Source organism: Diaporthe citri (assembly GCF_014595645.1).
Source record: "Diaporthe citri strain NFHF-8-4 chromosome Unknown scaffold_6, whole genome shotgun sequence".
NCBI lineage: Eukaryota > Fungi > Ascomycota > Sordariomycetes > Diaporthales > Diaporthaceae > Diaporthe > Diaporthe citri.
Genome location: NW_025064851.1, coordinates 3,575,980 through 3,594,172, shown reverse-complemented (window position 1 = coordinate 3,594,172; position 18,193 = coordinate 3,575,980). Strand labels below are relative to the sequence as shown.

Here is an 18,193-nt window from a genome sequence, read left to right as displayed (position 1 = left end):
ATACCTAATACATTTACTTTTAACTTATACATTTAATTTATATACTTTAAATAAAATTACTATTATTATTAAGAAACAAAGTTAATTATATAATTATATAAATTACATTAAGTTTTTTTTAAAAAATGTTTTAAAATTAATAAATAAAGAAAATAAGCATAATAAAATGTAAAAAGTCTTGCTTATACTTAAAATTTAACAATTAAATTTTATAAAATACTTATATAATAAACTTTATAATTTTAAAAATAAATTAATAAAAAAAATATTATTATAAATTAAGTTATAAATATTTAATATTAATTATTATTATAATTTATATTAAATTTTTAAAATATAAAATTTATTTTAAAAATTAAATATATAAATAAACCTTATTATTTTAAGATATAATATTTAAATATTTAAAAATTATATATAAATTATTAATATATTATAATATATTTTTTAAATATATTTTATATTTTTTTTAAAAAAGTATTTAATTATAAAATATTTTTAAAGAATAATATATATTTAAAAAAGTAATTTTTTAAGTTTTTAAGTTTTATTTATATAATTTATTAATGCTATTTGCTGCTGGTGAAATAAACCGCTCGGTTAAAAGACCAGTAATTTCCAATTGCAATTGGAAATACCCAGCAGTATATAAGTGCCATACCGTTATAATTAATAGCCTTATATAAGGTTTTAATGCTTATTTTTTCCTTAATAATTTTAGTTTTTAATTTTTTTATTATAACTTTAAAAGCTTATTAAAGAGTATTAAAATTAATTATAAATATTTTAATTAAAATATTATAATATAAGCCTTTTAAAATAATATATATAATTTTTTTAAAGTAATAATAATTTTGGTAGAGTTAATATAATGCTTTAAATATAGTGAGTTTTGGTGTAAAAGGGGGTGTGTGTGCAAGACTTTTTGCGTCCCACTGTAGAGAGAATAAGTGAAGAGGATAAGTAAGAGAATGAAAAGCTCCTAAGGGCCCTGTTAAAGGCTCTCCACCTACCTAGGTTTATCCCGGTACAGGTACAGCAACCAGGTACCTGAGTACACCCTCAGTCCTGAGACGGACTGGACCATTCACAGCCAGGCAATTGAGAGTTTCACAGGCAGTTGAAGTCCCCACGGCCAGCGGTCCAGGCCCACGCCCGCTGCTGGAGGCTGCTCTTCACCCGGAGACGATGTGCCTGCCTGGGCGAGGGCTTGAAAAATACGATACGACACAACACCACGGTGGACCCATTTCGACCGCGAGCTCCAGCCCAGCTCCAGCCCAGCCCCAGCTCCTGCTGTCCGTCATCCCGGGCTGTCATTGCTCACTGCTGTCCATCTCAACAACATCCCACAACACAACACCAACCCACACCCCGTCCGCATCACCACCTGCCGAGCCGGTTGTCCCTCCCTGGGTTGATGATTCCCGACGAGACTCTGGCCAGCAGCTAGCTCTTTCCCCCCTTTCTGCTTCCGCCAGTCTCATGCAACAACCCTCGAAGCGTTCACTCGCCTTTGACTCTTCCAACCCCCCCTCGTCTGTACGCCTCCGCGCCTCGCATCACGTCCGTCCTCGAAGTCAGTCTGCCGGATTTAGGATCCAAATCCGCAGTCGGCGCGCCTCAACTGCAACTGCCACTGCAATTGCAACTGCAGCCGCGCTAGCCCTGCTGCCACAGTCGTTGTCTGGCATCTTCGTCTTTTGTTGATTGCTTTTCTGTTCCGGGTCATCTTGTCCTGCTAGAGCTCGCTCCAGTTTCAACAGTCCCTCCCACGCCACGCTTCCCTGCATTGCCGCAGCGCGGTTCCTGACAAACTCCATCCACCTATTCGTCCTAGCCTGCCCTCGCTGGCCTGGCAATCAAACATTTCCCGGCAACCCTCATCTCGACGCCCGATACCGCATGTCGACCCTCGACACAATCTGAAAGCGCTGCAAGTACAGCTCGCGCTGCAGTCAATCCCCCGCCATCCTGTCCCCACGACCGCCGATCCTCACACACAAGATGGCTGCCAATCCCAAGCGCAGCAGCAGGAGGGCCCTCGGTCACCGTCGCCGCGTTGACGACGATGGCGATGACGAGGGTGGGCCCGAGACACTCGATGCTCTCGACGATGACTCGATGACCGAGGGGTCCGTCATTAGCGACGAGAACAACCATGCGGATGATAGCGACACTAGCAATGTTGACGAGGCATCACCTATATCCCCCGTCCTCAAAAAGAACTCGGGCCGTGGGTCGGCGAAAGCCAGTGATCGTCGCGCTGCCGCCGTCGTCTCTGGAGCAACCGACGCTGACGGCCATGCCGCTGATGCTGTCGCCGAGACCGAATCAGGCCTCCACGAGCTGAGCATCTCGGACTCGCCAAAGACCGCCCATGCCGACGAAGCCACCGCGCCACCATCCAAGCCGGGCGGGCCAGTAGTTGTAAGCTCAACATCGGTCCCGTCCCAGGAACCTCCCTTCGAACGCCGTCGACGTGAACATGAGGAGTACCGCAAGAAAAGGGACGAGGACCCGGCATTCGTGCCGAATCGTGGAGCATTCTTCATGCATGACCACCGTCATGCCGGTCCTGCTGCGAATGGCTTCCGCCCCTTTGGCAGAGGAGCATTGGCTAGAGGCCGAGGGAGGGGCCGCGGTTTTGGTGGCCCCTTCGCACCGGTACAGTATGAATCTACAGCCCCGTCCTTCCCACTTGTAATATATCGTCGCCAGTACGGTTGCCAACTAATGGCTTGCAGGTCGTTCCAGTCACCTTTTGACCCCACGACGAGTGCTCCTTGGTCTCACGATATGCATGAGACCGTTGCTGAGCCCATGCCTCCCCGACAACCAAGGCAATCCGCTCAACCTGCCGAGGGCCTTCCCAATGGCGACGGACACATCCCCACTTGTCCTCCCAGCAACACTCCCATCAACAGAACACTGTCGACTGAGAAGACGCTGGGCAATGTGGAAATCCGAGTCTTTTTCCCAGGCCTTAAGGAGCCTAAGTCGTTCTCTGGTATCCCGATCAAGCGTTACACGAAATTACCTGACCACAGGCCCCCGCTGCGACGTGACAAGCCTGTCCGTATTTCACTGCCGGACAACCCGCCTCGATACGTATTCCCTGCTGTTGACAGGTCTTTCATCTTTATTCCTCGGGCTCTACGACCAAATCAGCAGCGGGTGCGCGGCAAGCCACGCCCGGGCCTGGGCTCCGTGGGCGGTTACTCGCGCCGCACAAGTGCCTATGGAGGAAGTTATTATGGTGGAAGTGTCTACACCCCGAGTGTCGATATGAGTCGGCGTTCGTCTATTGCTCCAGCAGACTTCATATCTCCGACCGGATCTGCCATGTCGCGTCCCATTGTCCGGCTCCCCCCTATGGCTCGTCCAGACATGCCAATGCCAATGCCTGTACCAGGCCCTATGACCGCGGTCTTCCCCCAGCCTCCTCCCCCAGTTGGCGACACTCCCGATTCTTCCACACCGGCACCGGCACCGGCACCGGCACTGGCACCTGCGCCAGAGCAGTCCGTGGCCTACGAGCCTTCTATCAGCGATCTGCCGCACCCTCAAACGCACCCTCTCCCTCAGAAGCCTATCTTCCAAGAAAATCGGCCGGGCTCCATCCCTATGCACCAACCCCGGCCGCAGAAGGCTGTGTCGGTGGAGAACATCGAGTCGCCTACGCGGCAAATCAATCCACCGCAACAATACCAGCAAGCTTTCCACCAGCAGGTACCCCCTCAGGTGGTTAACAGCTTGTCCCAGGACACACACGCTCGCAATCCGTCCTACCCGTCTCAATTCTCCACGGGGACGCCTCTGTCACAGATCCCCGAAAGGGCCATCCATGCCGCGCCGTTCCAACCCTCCGCCTTCACGCAGCCTCAACCCCAGCCTCAGCCTCAGCCGGCCTATTACAATCAGCCGTATCAGATGATGGCTCCTCCGCAGGGTTATTACTACCCCCCGCAATACGGTAATAACATGGCTCCGTCGGCCGCAGCTCCGCCTTTCTACCCTGGAACACAGCAGCCTCAACAGATGAACTACAACCAGAGCGGCCAGGGTGACCCTTCAGGTGGCCAGGGGAATGGACAGGGTGGTGCATCGGCAGCATTGGTTGCCCAAGAGAGTGGGGGCTGCGTGTATTACTACGACGCATCTCAAATACCTACATATCCCAATTACCCGGCCTACGCAGCACCCGGGTACGGCATGGGTATGTCGCCAGGGCCTGACGGCTTCTACTACAACCAGGCGGCTCCAGGAATGGCCCCTTATCCAGGATAGAGCCTGGGTATCATGTATGGAGACGCCTTAGGGAATCAACCCGGATAAGCAGTCAGCAGTAGAGCATCCCCAGCTGTGCTCACTAAGTCCCCGTCTCTGCCTACTCGTCAATGCGATTATTACTTGCATTCGCCGTCGATGGAGGGACTGAGCGGAAGCGGCGGCGAGAGTGCTGTTACTCTCCAGGCAAATAGCCTAGATTATAATTCGATGCGCTGAGAGTGGAAGAAGAGGCACTTAGGAAGCCCTCCGCACGATTCACAGTCGCCCACGGGAATCCCGCGTGTCGCGCCATTCAGCCCAGGAGTTGCAAGAACACGCGGTGCCTTCGCGATGGCCGCCGTCCGACAAAGCACAGTGGCAGGACATAACAGGCGCCTTTGAGGCCCTGATATGAGATATGCTCTACTACTACACGACACTCTATCGATCACAGGGATTCTCATTACTGGCAATCTTACTTTACCTAGTCATTTTCTTGCCACTGTTTCCCTACGTGCTTTACTATTCTTGCTTGGCGTCGGCCTTGGAACATTCGCGATCTTATGTTTTCGACGTGCAAAAAAAGAAGGTGGAGGTTTCGGAAACGGCGTTTTGGTGTCTATGTCGTCTCTGTCCGATATAGCATTCGGTTTGTCTATCAAGCGTGGCTGAGTTGGATCGCTTTGCTCTCTCATTGTAAGGTGACTGCTGGTGTGGTGGCTTGCAGGGGGGGGGTTGTTTTGATAATGGATCAATGGCGACCATGACACTCCTTTCAGCCTGGGAGGAAGAGGAATTCCGGTGCTCCTGTCTCTCACCTGTCTGTGCCCCTGTGTTTGCAGACAGGGAAAGCTCCGCGTTTCCGGGAGGAGGAGGGCTGAATGAAGAAAGCTGAGGCCGGACGGCGAGCTGTAGGGCAGGCGATGGCCCGAGGACGAAGCGGTGGGCAGTGATTTGGTCATCGGTCTTGAGAGATAGACTTGGCTAGACGGCTCGCACAATATGGTCGTTTACTGCTCGTGGTGATGAGCTCTGCTCACGGCAGGGTGCTTTTGGAAGGGTGGTGAGAGGACGTTGCGGTGGGCTTATAGGTAGCTGTATGGAATACTCGCTGTTGAAAAGGCACGGCTTTGCGGATGAACGTGATGCTTTGTGTTTGTCTATGATGTCACATGTGTCCTGCCACCGGCAAGGATGCCTCAGGATGCCTCTGAACGTCATGTCTCCCCTTCCTGACAGTAAAACGTTGTCAGGAAATTCAGACCGTGAATAAGCATGCAGCCGTACTGGGGCAAGCTTGACGAGTGCAGTTGATTACACCGTTGCGTAATGTCAAAACAAATAACGGGACCAAATTGCCAGTCTCACTTCGAGCTCTGAAGGGCGTGCTCAGAGATTAAGTGGTTGTGGTGATGGTTGTGATGATGCTGCTGCTTGTCCAGGGTGAATGCCGCTCTCTGATCCAAAAAAGACATATAATCTAGGAAGCGCAGGTCAAACCGTGCAGAAGAGTCTGGTCATTACAAATCCAACACGAGTCCTGTCAAATAAGAGGTAATATTTTCTGAGTACAGGAATATTCGAGGACACGATGATGCCACGTTTTGGTTGTCGCACCCAGGTCAGACTGGAATTGGCCATGGCTCAGCCGCGATGGCTCCAAGGGTGTCGTCAACCGAGCGTGGCCCAATTCAGTATTTAAAGGACGATGATTCCACCACACAACTGATGTGAGGGCGAGAAAGCAAAGAACGGCAAGAACACCCAGAGAGATGCGCCCAAACTGTCCTTGATTCTCCAATTGGCTCAGAACGCAGCACTGCACAACAGCCACGACGATGTCAAACACTCCACAGTCACTAAACCCTCCGACCTCGACTCCGCGGCCCCTGACTCCTCCTCCCGCGAGTCCGTATCCGCCGACGCCTCGCCACCCTGAACGGGGCGGCATAGCCGTCTTCTCCGGCGGTACGGCGGCTAATTTCCTGGTTGATGTTTTCGACAAGATTACCTCGAAGAAGAAGCGTCCCCTGCGTTACATCATCCCCATCAGCGACAATGGAGGCAGCTCGTCTGAGCTCATCAGGGTGTTTGGAGGGCCCAGTAAGATACAGTCCCCTTTGCACAATGCATCATGTTGGCGATTACTGACCTGCTGCAGGTGTCGGCGATGTGCGAAGTGAGTTCTCTGAGCGGCCTCGTTGAGGGCTATCCTGGTTCTACAGATTGCTGATGGGAGGCTCGCCCCTCTAACTCAAAGGCCGTCTCGTCCGCCTGATTCCCAACCACAGGGGCGATGAGGAAAGAACGGCGCTCAAGACCCTGTTTGAGTATCGTCTGTCTGCGGATCCGATGATGGCACGAGCAGAGTGGCTCGACATAGTGGAGGCAAGGCATATCCTGTGGACGTTCATCCCGAGCCAGCAGAGGGAGCTGATCCGCTCAGTCTTCAACACCTTGAACCTCGAGATTGTCAAGAGAAACAGGCCTACGAGTGTGTTCAACTTTGCCGAGGCAAGCGTTGGAAACCTCTTTCTGACAGGGCGAGTTTGTCCAGATGGGCACACAAGATCATGCAAGGCTTCCACGCGTACAATGTGCTAATCCCAACGACAGGGCCCGACTCTTCTCTGGCTCCTTCGAGTCTGCAATTTACCTCCTCTCGCTGATCTGCGCCATCCCCGAGTCCACCACCGTCCTTCCAGCTATCAACTCCAACTTCACGCACCACATCTCGGCCGGCCTCGCCGACGGGTCCGTACTCGCCGGCCAGGTCGCCATCTCCCACCCCTCCGGCCCCACCGCGGTGCCGGACGACACCTTCCAGCCCACGGGGAACAAGCACCTGGACCTGGACCGCGTCGAGGACGCCAACCTCCCCGGGTCGCTGCCCGTGCTGCGCGGCCACCATGCCTTCTCCAAGGACGAGGAGGAGGACCTGGCGTGCCGGATCGAGCGGGTGTGGTACATCAACCCGTACGGGCACGAGATCTGGCCGGTGGCCAACGCCAAGGTGATCGCGGCGCTCGAGGACAGCGAGACGGTGGTGTACAGCATAGGCAGCCTGTACACGAGCATCATCCCGTCCGTGATCCTCCGGGGCGTCGGGGCCGCAGTCGCGGGGGCCACGGTCAGGAATAAGGTGTTAATCCTCAACAGCAAGACGGACCGGGAGACTGGCCCCGCGGCGAGCCCGATGACGGCGGTCGACTTTGCCCGGGCCATCGCGAAGGCGGCTAAGGAGAGCCAGACGGACTTTGGGCCCCTGGGCGAGGCTGAGGTCAGCAGATACGTCACGCATGTCGTCTACCTCGAGGGCGCGGATGCGGGCGCCCCTGGCATGCCGAGGGTCAACATTGAGGAGCTGGCGGGGCTGGGCATCAAGTGTGTCAAGGTCAAGGGGCGGGTGGAGGGTGAAGGCAAGCGGAGGATTGTGAGGTACGAGGAGACAGGTCTGGTCGAGGCACTGGAGGGCATCATTGGTTAAGCTCGCAACTTGGGCCTGGTGGTTTGGGATGTTCACATCTCAGCATCGATAATGTGAGGGCTCTTGTGAGCCGTAGTGTGAGCAAAGAGTCCATTAAAATGTGTCAAATTTATCGTCACCTTTTTTATCGAAGGAAGCCATCACCAAACTGGAATAGGCATCCCTACGGCAATTGCCAGGTTAAGCATAAATCAACGGGTCGGTTACAAGTCGGGATAGATCTCTCGGGGATGCTAATTTAGTAGGTCTTTCTTTGTGATACCGCATTCACCGTCTCTTGCCAGGGGAAACAATGACACCACCAGTGCATGAGACACACGCCCTCACACGGCCGGTAGTTGACGAGTTAGCCACGCAACGCACACATCATTAAAGATGACTTGCATGTAACGGGGAAGATCGCTGAGCTTGGGACGGAGATGGGGTCCGGGCACGAGGGGGTCGCACGAGGGGCAGACAGTTCAGGCCAAGGCGAAGGTGCTGAGCTCTAATCATGCTAGGCAGCCCACCAACCGGCCGTGTGCAGCCGTGTGCTCAGGTCTTGATTCGTTGTCGTCACCATCTGCATTCGTACGAGCGTACGCGTTGGTGGCCGCTTTGGCGGACGGGTCGAGGCCTTTTTTGCCCATCCACGGTCACCCTCGCTCGCACTGGCAGTTTGGTCCGGAAGCTTGACAGATCATGGGGGATGGTCCACACGCAGGGGAGGAGAGGGTTACTATTTAGTGAGGACTCACATGTCGGAAAGGAGACCCTGCTTCTTCTTGCTTTGCCGTAGCTAATTAAAAAGAGCGGTATGGAAATGGCCAGGCGTGGTTGTATGTAGAGGCACCGGCTCGGTCCAGGGTGCGTCGGTCTGGCAGTCTGTCCACCCAGCGGGCAGTCTGTCCACCCAGCGGGCACCCTTCCTTGGCACGAAGGCAAACGGGCTCGACACCGCTTGGCTCCCTGCCCGTGGACTGACTGGGCTGGACGGGACTGACCGACGTGACTGACTGACTGACTGACTGACTGACAGGACTGAAAATATATGAGACGGAGGCAAAGGAGAGGCATGTTTCTGATGTATCATGAATGCCACCGCAGCATCTGTGGTCTCGAATAAAGGAGGCGAATCATGCGTAGTCAGGTCAGACGAGAGGGAGTTGCTCCTGCTCCTGGCTCCTTCTCTGCTCCTGCACGACCGCCCTCTCGACCCTCTTGCTGCGGCACAGGGGACGACTTTCTTGGACGGCGATGACGGTGGCGATCATGTTTCAAACGGGGGGACATGCTCAATGCTTGTGGACGGCGAAAAGGCGACATGACATTAGCCTGCTGTGCCTGGGCAATCATCCCATTACCAAGCCTGCTGCAGCCTCGCCGGTCTGTCTCGGCTTTCATACAGACTACAGTGAGGACAGCCAGGCTGGATCGGCCAGGCAGGAGCGGGGCCTACGTAGGCCTCCCCCTCTCTTGCCTGCAATGTATCCGTAATCACATCGTGGGTGCAAAGGCTGCCTGCCCGCCGTGCCTGCCTGCCTTGCGGGTGCCTCCTATCAACGGTAGCGCAGGGCGGGCCAGAACCCGAGCGTAACGAGCGCCCTTGTCTTTGAAGCGCCGCCACCGTTTGCGACGGACACGACCAGCACCTTTGAGTTTGCCCAGTTTCCTGGCTTGACAGACCAGACAGTCTGCTTTATCAGAAGATCGCCACCCTTTCGCTGGCATTCTAGACGAGTGAGGTGTTGCGAGTCCCACTCTCTGCCTGCTGCCTCATGCATACTTCTTCGTCACCCCAGCTCGCAGCTCCAGCTTCGCGTCTCTCACCTGCATGCCGTGCTGTAAGTACCCCGGACATAAGCCCTGCTCTCGTGCTGCATTTTGCCCGAGCAAGCCGGCCGAGGTAAAAAGCCCCCAGCCCAGCCCGTACGCGCACAGCACACTACAGCACACCAACCCGCTTGCCCGCTTGCCCGCCTGCCCGCCTGCCACTTTAGGTGGTACCTGCCTCCTGTAGACTACAGCCACTTCACTGGTACGGGGTACCTCACCTACAGGACCGGACGGACCACCAGGAGACCACCCACCCGCTTGCGATACACTATTAGCACTCGCAGTACTCGCCTCCGCACGAACACTAACACGAACGCAAGCCATTCATCGCTGGACGCCGTCACGTCTTGGACTACCAATCAACCGCAGGTCCCAGCTTGTGTCAGGTGTGCACTGCACAGGTAAGCTTGTGCCATTCACTCACTCCCCCTCTGCCTCTACCACGGATCCCTCCCTTTTACCTCTCTGATCGGCCTCCTGCTCGTCGCCTTCTTTCCCCTCCTCTCTTCTCTTCCTCAACCAGCACGGCATCCTCCCCGTCGTTGTGTCTGTGATTCACCACACCTACCTCCATTCATCATCGCCTTCCTGCCCTAGGAAACCTTGCATCTTTCCTACCCAGCCATTGACCTGACCCATTCCCCAAGTCCGTATTGACCGATCCACCTGGCTTGTATACGTACGTGCTGCCCATCACCGCCCCCCTACCTCTCTCGAGCAACCTGCACTTTACGACATTGTCGCGCTGCATCCTCATCATTGCACTTCCATGGGACAGTAGGAATTGTGGTGCATTTCACCGCCCGTTTCCAGACTTACTCGCGTGCTCTGCCGGTGTCAACTGTGCAGCGGCGTGCCGAGACCCCAGACTCGCACCACCAAGACACCTCGCCCTCCTTCAGACCATCACTACCATTCTAACATCTTCAATCAGACAACATCGGTCCTAATCCATCATGGCTTCGTCTGCACCGGCGACCCCTGACACTCTTGTCACCTTGAAGGTCAACTTCCAGGGCAGCACCCGTCGATTCAAGCTGCCCCTTCGTGACCTCGGTGCTAGCTCACTGGAAGATAAGGTACGTCATGCTATCTACCACCGCCCTCGCCATCTGCACTGCCGATTCGCCTTATCGTACCCACATCCCGACTCCATCTCCCAGGACGACATCGAACGCTGGCCATCACTACGGGACAGAGCAATACGGAATCTCGTCCCTTGTTGCAATTGACTCCTTGAACAAGCGACGGTCCTGCATACTGACAGATCTGCTTAGATCCGAGCCAGCCTATGCATCGCTCCTGGAGCCCTAGCCACATTTGAGCGGTACTCCGACTCGGCTTCTTCATACGTCGTCCTCGACCACAGCAACATCTCGGTTTGGAAGCAGCTCTACCGTGCTGCCAAGGCGAAGCAAAAGCTCAAGCTCCGTGTGACCCTTAGGGACTCGGACGAAGAGGATAAGGGGCCCAAGCCCGTCACAGTCGAGGACGAGCCCGAAACCGAGAACCAAGACTTTGCCCAGAGCAAGCCCGAGGCCCCCCTGATCTCCACGGCTCCGTCCGAAGCTGCCGAACCCGCGAAGCCGGCACCAGAGCAGTGTCCAGTCCCGCCTTCATTGTTCCCCACATTGAAAGACCTGGCAACTTCGGACCTGTCGAATCTGGACAAGATCAAGGCCCTGGACCAGCGTCTGGAGAAGGCCATGAGCCAGTTGCAGCTGGGTATGGACAAGTTCGAGCAGACTTCTCCCGCTGTCCAGGCTCAAGCACAGGACAGCCAGCCTGCGGAGCCAGCCACGTCCGTCTACGTAGCTCCCAAGTCGGCTAACTTCGCGGTCTGTTGTAACAACTGTGATCGCACCATCCCCGATTCCCACTACCACTGCTCGACGTGCGACAACGGTGACTTCGACCTGTGCCCTGAATGCGTCGAGCAAGGTATCACCTGCTACAGCGCTGAGCACTGGCTGATCAAGAGATTTGTCCGAGGTGATTCGATTCTGGTCAGCACCACCGAGAGGATCGCGCCCAAGCCAAAGGCTAAGGAAGCTGAGCCCACCTGGGCCCCCGCTCCCTGTGTCACTGTGTTTGAGGGGCCTTCGACCAGGTTCAACCACTTCCCTACAAGAACATGCAACTCGTGTGTACAGGAGCTACCCGACAGGGAGTTCTTGCACTGCACTTCTTGCGATGACTTTGACCTATGCAAGTCCTGCTTCAAGAGTGATCAGCACGGCCACCACCCCAAGCATGGCTTCACTCCCGCCGTGGAGGGCACCCCTCTGCCTTCCGACATTTCCAAGCGGCTATCCCCTGGCCGCAACCAGCGGCACCATGCCATCTGCGACGGCTGCGAGAAGTTCATCTTTGGTATTCGGCACAAGTGCCTCGACTGCCCTGATTGGGACTATTGCGCAGACTGCGTTGTGAATGCCAGCTTCATTCACCCAAACCACCGCTTCGTTCCCATCTACGAGCAGTTGGTAGACGCCCGCGTGCGGACTGCTACCCGTCCTGTCCACTATGGCATCTGCTGCGACGGACCTCTCTGCAATGGCACCCGCAAAGCTTACATTGTTGGTGAGAGGTACAAGTGCACTGTGTGCCATGACACGGACTTCTGTGCCAGCTGCGAAGCAACTCCGGCCAACACGCACAACAAGACTCACCCTCTCATCAAGTTCAAGACCCCTGTCAGACGTGTTGAGGTCACCACAAAGGGTGAGGATGAGAACGGTCAGAGGATGCCTGTGATGGGCGACCGCCTGGTGCGCCACCGCAAGTCCACAACCTCTCAGACGACCGAGACCACTCCATCCAGCAACATCGCGGCCAGCTCTGTGCAGACTGTCGTCGACGTGAAGCCTACCGTTGGAGACGCCGAGTCCCATCTCGAGACACTGAAGAAGTGGGAGCGCGCGCATGCCGAGCAGCGCGAGAACGCCATGCTGCTGGCTCGAAAGGCTGCCGTGGAAGCTCAGAGGGCCAAGGTCCTGGAGGCTCAAGAGGCTGCCGCATCGGCTGCCAAATCCGCTCTGGAGAGCCAAGGAAGCAGCGGTGACGATGTCGAGAAGCTTGTCGCCGTGTTTGAGCGGGACACCGTTGTCGACGGCACTGTCTTGCCTCCGAACCACGTGTTCGAGCAGACTTGGGTCCTCCGTAACGCTGGCGAAATCTCTTGGCCTGCAGGATGCTCGGTCAAGTTTGTAGGTGGCGACTACATGGGCCACGTCGACCCTAACCACCCCGCTCGCCTCCATGATCTTGTTTCCGCCTCCGAGTCGACTGTCTGCTACAACTCACTGGCACCTGGACAGGAGTTTTCCTTCACCGTTCTGCTCCGAACACCGGCTCGCGAAGGCAAGGTCATCTCATACTGGCGTCTGACTACCAGTGACGGTCACAAGTTCGGCCACCGCCTGTGGTGTGACGTAACTGTGCAGGCGCCAAAGGCTGTGGAGGAGCCAAAGAAGGAGGAGCCCACCACCGTTGTGAAGAAGGAGGTTGAGCCTGCATCAGAGGCTAGCAGCCAAATGATCTTCCCGAAGTTGGAGAAGGAGTCTCCCGAGGCAAGCACCCACGAAGACATCAAGTCTGAGACGGCCGAGGTTATCGACGAAGATGTTGATGACTTCGAGGACTGCGGCGAGGATGATGACTGGGCGGAGGAAGAGGATGACGCATTCCTGACCGATGAGGAGTATGATATCCTTGATGCATCCGATGAGGAGTATCTCGGCGAACAACAGAGACGGGTGCAGAGGAAGTAAGCGTGGTTAACTTTTTAGTCTTTAGGGGGTTGCGACAACAGAAGTGGTCCCGTTGGGAAGTCGTGCGTGTAGGATGATGACGGTTTACGAGTTTGGGTGCAATTTTTGGGCTGATAATGCGTCTCTTGTTTTGTCTCCTGGTCTTTCTCGCAGGTCTTTTTACTCTCCCTTCCCTTACGATTTCGATGATTTTCAGGCCCAGAGCAGAGTGCCTCTACTCTTAACTCTTTTCGGCTCTCTGAACCGCCACCTCAACGGAATCATTAGCAAGAACAGAATGTCACTACGTCCTCATCATGCCTTACGTTGCAAAATCGACTTCAAACAAATCTGTTCGCAATATCTTGATTTGTGAAATTAAGGCTAACACCCGTACGGATTAAAGCTTCCCAGCCGCTTTATCGTACTGTAACCACTGTCTAAGCCGCGATTTACCTGCGAATGTGCGCGCCGGACATCTCGACCTGCTTTCTTCCGTCGGCCCCATGATTAGTCGAAGGTGGTCTTCTTGCCCTGGGGCTTCACCGGGGCGCCCGTCAACCTGGCCACGCTGATGTCCTGGTAGAAGTTGCTAACCTCTGCCTCCTTGGGCGCAGCAGCGTTGGCACCGGTATCCCTACCTCCGCCCTCGTCGTAATCCCGCCTCCTCTTGTTGTTGTTGTGCTTGTGATTAGACGCCTGTGGACGCTGTATGCCGCCACCTGCCTCGCGCCTGGCGGGATTCTCCTTCTGCCCACCGGCGGCGGCGGCGCCCTTGCCGCCGTACCTTTTCTTGTATCTCGTCTGGTCGTCCTCTGCCGCCTCAATCTTCAGGCGCCGGCCGTGCAGGGTGTTTACCCACCACTTGCGGGTCTTGACCCTGCGCTCCTCCTTTTGTGGTTTTGCCTTCTTTCCGGCCTTCTTCTTCTTCTGCTTGTCCTCCTCCCCGCTGTCCTCCTCGTCGTCTTCTCTCGCCTTCTCTTCCTCTTCTTCCTTTTCGTCGACGTCCATGAAGTCCTCCTCCGTCTCCTCGACCTCCTTGATCTTGACGAACCCCTTCACGGCCCAGTCGGCGGCCTCGGCCTCCTTGAACTTGACCCACGCGTAGCCCTTGCACTTGCCCGAGTCCTCGAACTGCGCGACCTTGAGCCACTCGATCTCGCCGCAGGTCCCGAAGAGCTCGTGGAGGTCGTCCTCGGTGGTCTGGAAGCTCAGGTTGCCGACGAAGATCTTCTTGGTCGTGGACTTGGGCTGCTCCGCATTGGCCTCAGCGGCGGCCGCCCCAGTCCCGGCATCTTTACCGTCGGCGTCGGGCTTGGGCTTGGCGGGCCGGCCCTCGAAGCTCTTGGCGTCCTTGATCAGCAGCTTCCGGCGGTGCCACTCGGTCTCGGACAGGGCGATGGCGGCGATGGTGGTCTCGTAGCTGGAGAAGTCGACGTATGCGTAGCCCTTGTTCTCGAAGGGCTCAGCGGCGGCGGCGGCGGCCTCTGCCCTCCTGGCGCCCTTGGGCCGCGACGAGGGCAGCTTGATGCGGGTGATTTGGTCGGCGGTGATGCTGCCGCCCGAGTTCTCCACCAGCCAGTCGCTCAGGTCGTGCTTAGTGACGCTGAAGCGCAGGTTGCCTATCCAGACGCCGTAGGGCGACCGCTCCTTCTTCTTGCCGTCCTTGTCCTTCTTGCCGCCGCCCTCCTCCTTGTCGCTGGCCTCGTCATCCGAGTCCTTCTTGACGGGCAGGGGCTTGCCCTTCTTCAAGAGACGCTTCGCCTTTTTCGACGGGGGTTCGGGGAGGGAGAGGTCGACCTCGATCTCCTCGGGGTCGTTCTTGCGCTTCTTGGACTTTTTGGAGGGTTCGCTGGCGACCTCGGGGCTTGCCCTTGGCGGTGTTTCTGTTTCTGTCGACATGGTTGCGGACGATGCTTCGAACGTAGGAAGCCTGGCCGGAACTGAGACGTGCTCGAAAATGTATGCGGGAAGCAAGAACACTAGTAAAATTAGACTATAGGAAGCCCAGGTCGGGATTCAATTGAGCTGAAATTTTCCCATGCGATAAGGAAGAAGCGAGTCTGATAAGGAAGGCGGTGGAGACCGCCTTCTTGCAGATCCCCCACCGCAAGGGTCCAATTCCAGATACAACCGTCTAGGGAGGTCAGCTGGTACTTGCGTCTGAGTGCACACTTACAGGATGCAGCAAATAACCACAACTGTGCTGCACTGTGCATCCCTTCTTGTGAGAGAGTTTCCTGAAAATATATGTGACCACATCTTGAGCCAAATTGTATAGTCGTAGGGCTGAAAAAATCATCTTGAATCATGTTATCTGCCAAAGTGGGATGGCACGATAGGGTCCACTGCGGCAGAGGGCCCGACCTCTGTGTGTGGTCCGTCATCGGGACTGCTAGGAGAAACTCATTCTCGAGTCACACCAGAGTATCCAGACATATATTTATGTGGAAACCCACCGAGTTGTCAAAATCTTACTGCTTTTGAGCCGGACCTCCTGCTCAGAGAATAAGCGAGTCAATCGGTCATTGTCCGCGTCCAGGGGTTCAACACCTCTTGCTCTCAGACTCTTGACCGACCGCCGCAATCACCAGCACCGATTTGAGCGGCCCGTGGAACTACCAACATCCCACATCAATCATGGCCTCCGAAGCTTTCGTCATCAAGGTGCCATGTTCGTCCGCCAACATTGGCCCGGGCTTCGACGTCATAGGCCTCGCTCTTTCCATGTACCTGGAGCTGCATGTCACCATTGACCGGACCAAGTCCAAGTCGGAGTATCCTCTCAACTGCCGCGTCACGTATGAGGGCCAGGGGGAGGACGAGATCAGCCTCGATCCGGATGCGAACCTACTGACTCGAGTGGCCCTCTACGTCCTGCGGTGCCACGAGCAGCGTTCCTTCCCGGTGGAGACCCATGTGCACATCAAGAACCCAATCCCTCTGGGCCGTGGTCTGGGGTCGTCAGGCGCTGCCGTGGTGGCCGGCGTGCTGCTGGGCAAGCAGTGCGGTGGACTCGACCACCTGGACAATGACCGCCTATTTGACTACTGCCTCATGATAGGTACGGCTGGACCGCAACGTGCCCCGGAATATCTTGCTGACATTCACCATTGTAGAACGGCACCCGGACAATGTGGGCGCAGCACTGTACGGAGGCTTTGTGGGGACCTACTTGAAGCCACTCGCACCAGAGGACGTGGCCCGTATCGAGATTCCCCTAGCTGAGGTCCTCCCTTCGCCGGCGGGCGGAGTCGACACCGGCGCCAGGCCCCCGGATCCGCCACGGGGCATTGGGCATCACATCAAGTTCCCCTGGGCAAAGGAGATCAAGGCTGTGGCTATCATCCCCGATTTCGAGGTCGCTACGGCAAAGGCAAGGGCTGTGCTGCCTGCAGAGTATCCTCGCCCCGATGTGGTGAGTTTGGGAAATATGTGTCACGAGACTTGCCGGGTCATGAATACTGACCCCCCGAAACCAGACGTTCAACCTGCAGAGAATAGCCCTCCTGCCGGTGGCACTCGGCCAGTCCCCTCCGGATCCGGATCTGATCTACCTGGCGATGCAGGACAAGCTGCACCAGCCGTACCGCCAGACCCTGATCCCCGGGCTGACGGAGATTGTCGAGTCCATGACGCCAAGCACGATGCCCGGGCTGCTCGGGGTGTGTCTCTCGGGCGCGGGGCCTACCATCCTGGCCCTGGCCACCAACAACTTCGAGGAGATTGCCGAGAGCATAATATCTCGGTTCAGGCCCCAGAACATCCAGTGCAGCTGGAAGCTGTTGGAGCCGGCCGAGGGCAGCCATGTCGTCCGGAAGTAGCTTTGAGAAGAACTCGGAACGGAAGTGGTAGGTTCGGAGGATCAGGCACTAGAGAGTGGGCAAGCGGGGCACATCTATCATCATGTCGGCCTCGAAGCCTCTGTCTGCCTGCCTTGAAAGCTGGAGCCGCACTGGCTCAGCACTACGGAATTCGAGCAGCCGCCGCCGCCGCCAGCAGCCTGATGAATAACGTTGCCCAGAGCCAGTCAATACACGTGACGTGATGTGACAGCTATCCAGGTAGTCGTTGATCGAATTGGAGGGACTGCAGGGCTGGTGCCATTCCTACGATGCAGTAGACTCGGAATCCATAAAACATACTACGTAGTAGTGCGTGTGCTCAACCTGGTGTGTGCCGCACAGTACCTAGGTAGTAGGCCGAAGGTCGTGACCATTCCAAGCGCAATCTCATTGGTTGTGCACAGCTCCCGTGGGAGCTATGTCTAAGTAACATACCTAGGTAGTCTGGCTCCCTCCCTAATCTATACCTGACCAGACATATCGCTCCGAGCTCCACGGCCCTGTAGAAGAACCGACATACAGAGCGGCTGCACCATGGAACCCACTGCAATAGGTGCCCGGATAATCCAGCGTCTGGGGTCTCGTTGGCTCATCTAAGTGGTTGGCAGTGGTTCACGGTTGCTGGAGGGTTACTTGCCTGTTGGGTATGTTTGTTTGTTGGCATTGCAGCTTGTCCCTGCGGTCCGGTCCACTCGAACGACGCCGCCGATGCAATGCAGGCACTGGGGTTCGAAGACGGCCTTTTCTTTTCCTTGACCGCCTTTGTCGTTGAGACTTTGAGACTCAGCTGCCCAGCTGCCGGCGCCGAGGTACCGGGCCTCCCTGCGCGGGTACCTGGTTACTTGGGTCACCCAGGCCCAGGTGGCTCCCTGGACCGGCAGGCAGGCGTAATTACAAGGAGCCGCCACACCTTGGGACGGCGGGATTTGGCCTTGAGAGAGACAGAGGGGCCCGCCAACCCAGGAAAGTGCTTGGAAGTGCTTGGACCAGCTCGGACCAGCTGGAACATCACCAACGGGCAT

General features: G+C 55.5%; 5 protein-coding genes across 5 annotated transcripts; 4 read left to right on the top strand and 1 right to left on the bottom strand.

Annotated features, from left to right (window-relative positions):
* Window positions 1-2,007: 2,007 nt before the first annotated feature.
* INS49_012956 (uncharacterized protein) lies at window positions 2,008-4,290 on the top strand (the record flags this gene model as incomplete). Its single annotated transcript, XM_043173658.1, has 2 exons — window positions 2,008-2,672; window positions 2,748-4,290. 2 exons carry the CDS (start codon window positions 2,008-2,010, stop codon window positions 4,288-4,290), a joined length of 2,208 nt encoding a protein of 735 aa, XP_043022955.1.
* A 1,820-nt stretch (window positions 4,291-6,110) lies between these two features.
* On the top strand, window positions 6,111-7,759 carry INS49_012955 (uncharacterized protein; the record flags this gene model as incomplete). Its single annotated transcript, XM_043173657.1, has 4 exons — window positions 6,111-6,375; window positions 6,434-6,451; window positions 6,533-6,770; window positions 6,889-7,759. The coding sequence occupies 4 exons, from the start codon at window positions 6,111-6,113 to the stop codon at window positions 7,757-7,759; spliced, it is 1,392 nt and encodes a 463-aa protein (XP_043022954.1).
* Window positions 7,760-10,530: 2,771 nt separating this feature from the next.
* On the top strand, window positions 10,531-13,347 carry INS49_012954 (uncharacterized protein; the record flags this gene model as incomplete). The annotated part of the gene is made up of 2 exons (XM_043173656.1): window positions 10,531-10,653; window positions 10,852-13,347. 2 exons carry the CDS (start codon window positions 10,531-10,533, stop codon window positions 13,345-13,347), a joined length of 2,619 nt encoding a protein of 872 aa, XP_043022953.1.
* A 489-nt stretch (window positions 13,348-13,836) lies between these two features.
* INS49_012953 (uncharacterized protein) lies at window positions 13,837-15,228 on the bottom strand (the record flags this gene model as incomplete). The annotated part of the gene is made up of 1 exon (XM_043173655.1): window positions 13,837-15,228. The coding sequence occupies one exon, from the start codon at window positions 15,226-15,228 to the stop codon at window positions 13,837-13,839; it is 1,392 nt and encodes a 463-aa protein (XP_043022952.1).
* Window positions 15,229-15,966: 738 nt separating this feature from the next.
* Window positions 15,967-17,150, top strand: INS49_012952 (uncharacterized protein; the record flags this gene model as incomplete). Its single annotated transcript, XM_043173654.1, has 3 exons — window positions 15,967-16,390; window positions 16,446-16,744; window positions 16,809-17,150. 3 exons carry the CDS (start codon window positions 15,967-15,969, stop codon window positions 17,148-17,150), a joined length of 1,065 nt encoding a protein of 354 aa, XP_043022951.1.
* Between the last annotated feature and the right edge of the window lie 1,043 nt (window positions 17,151-18,193).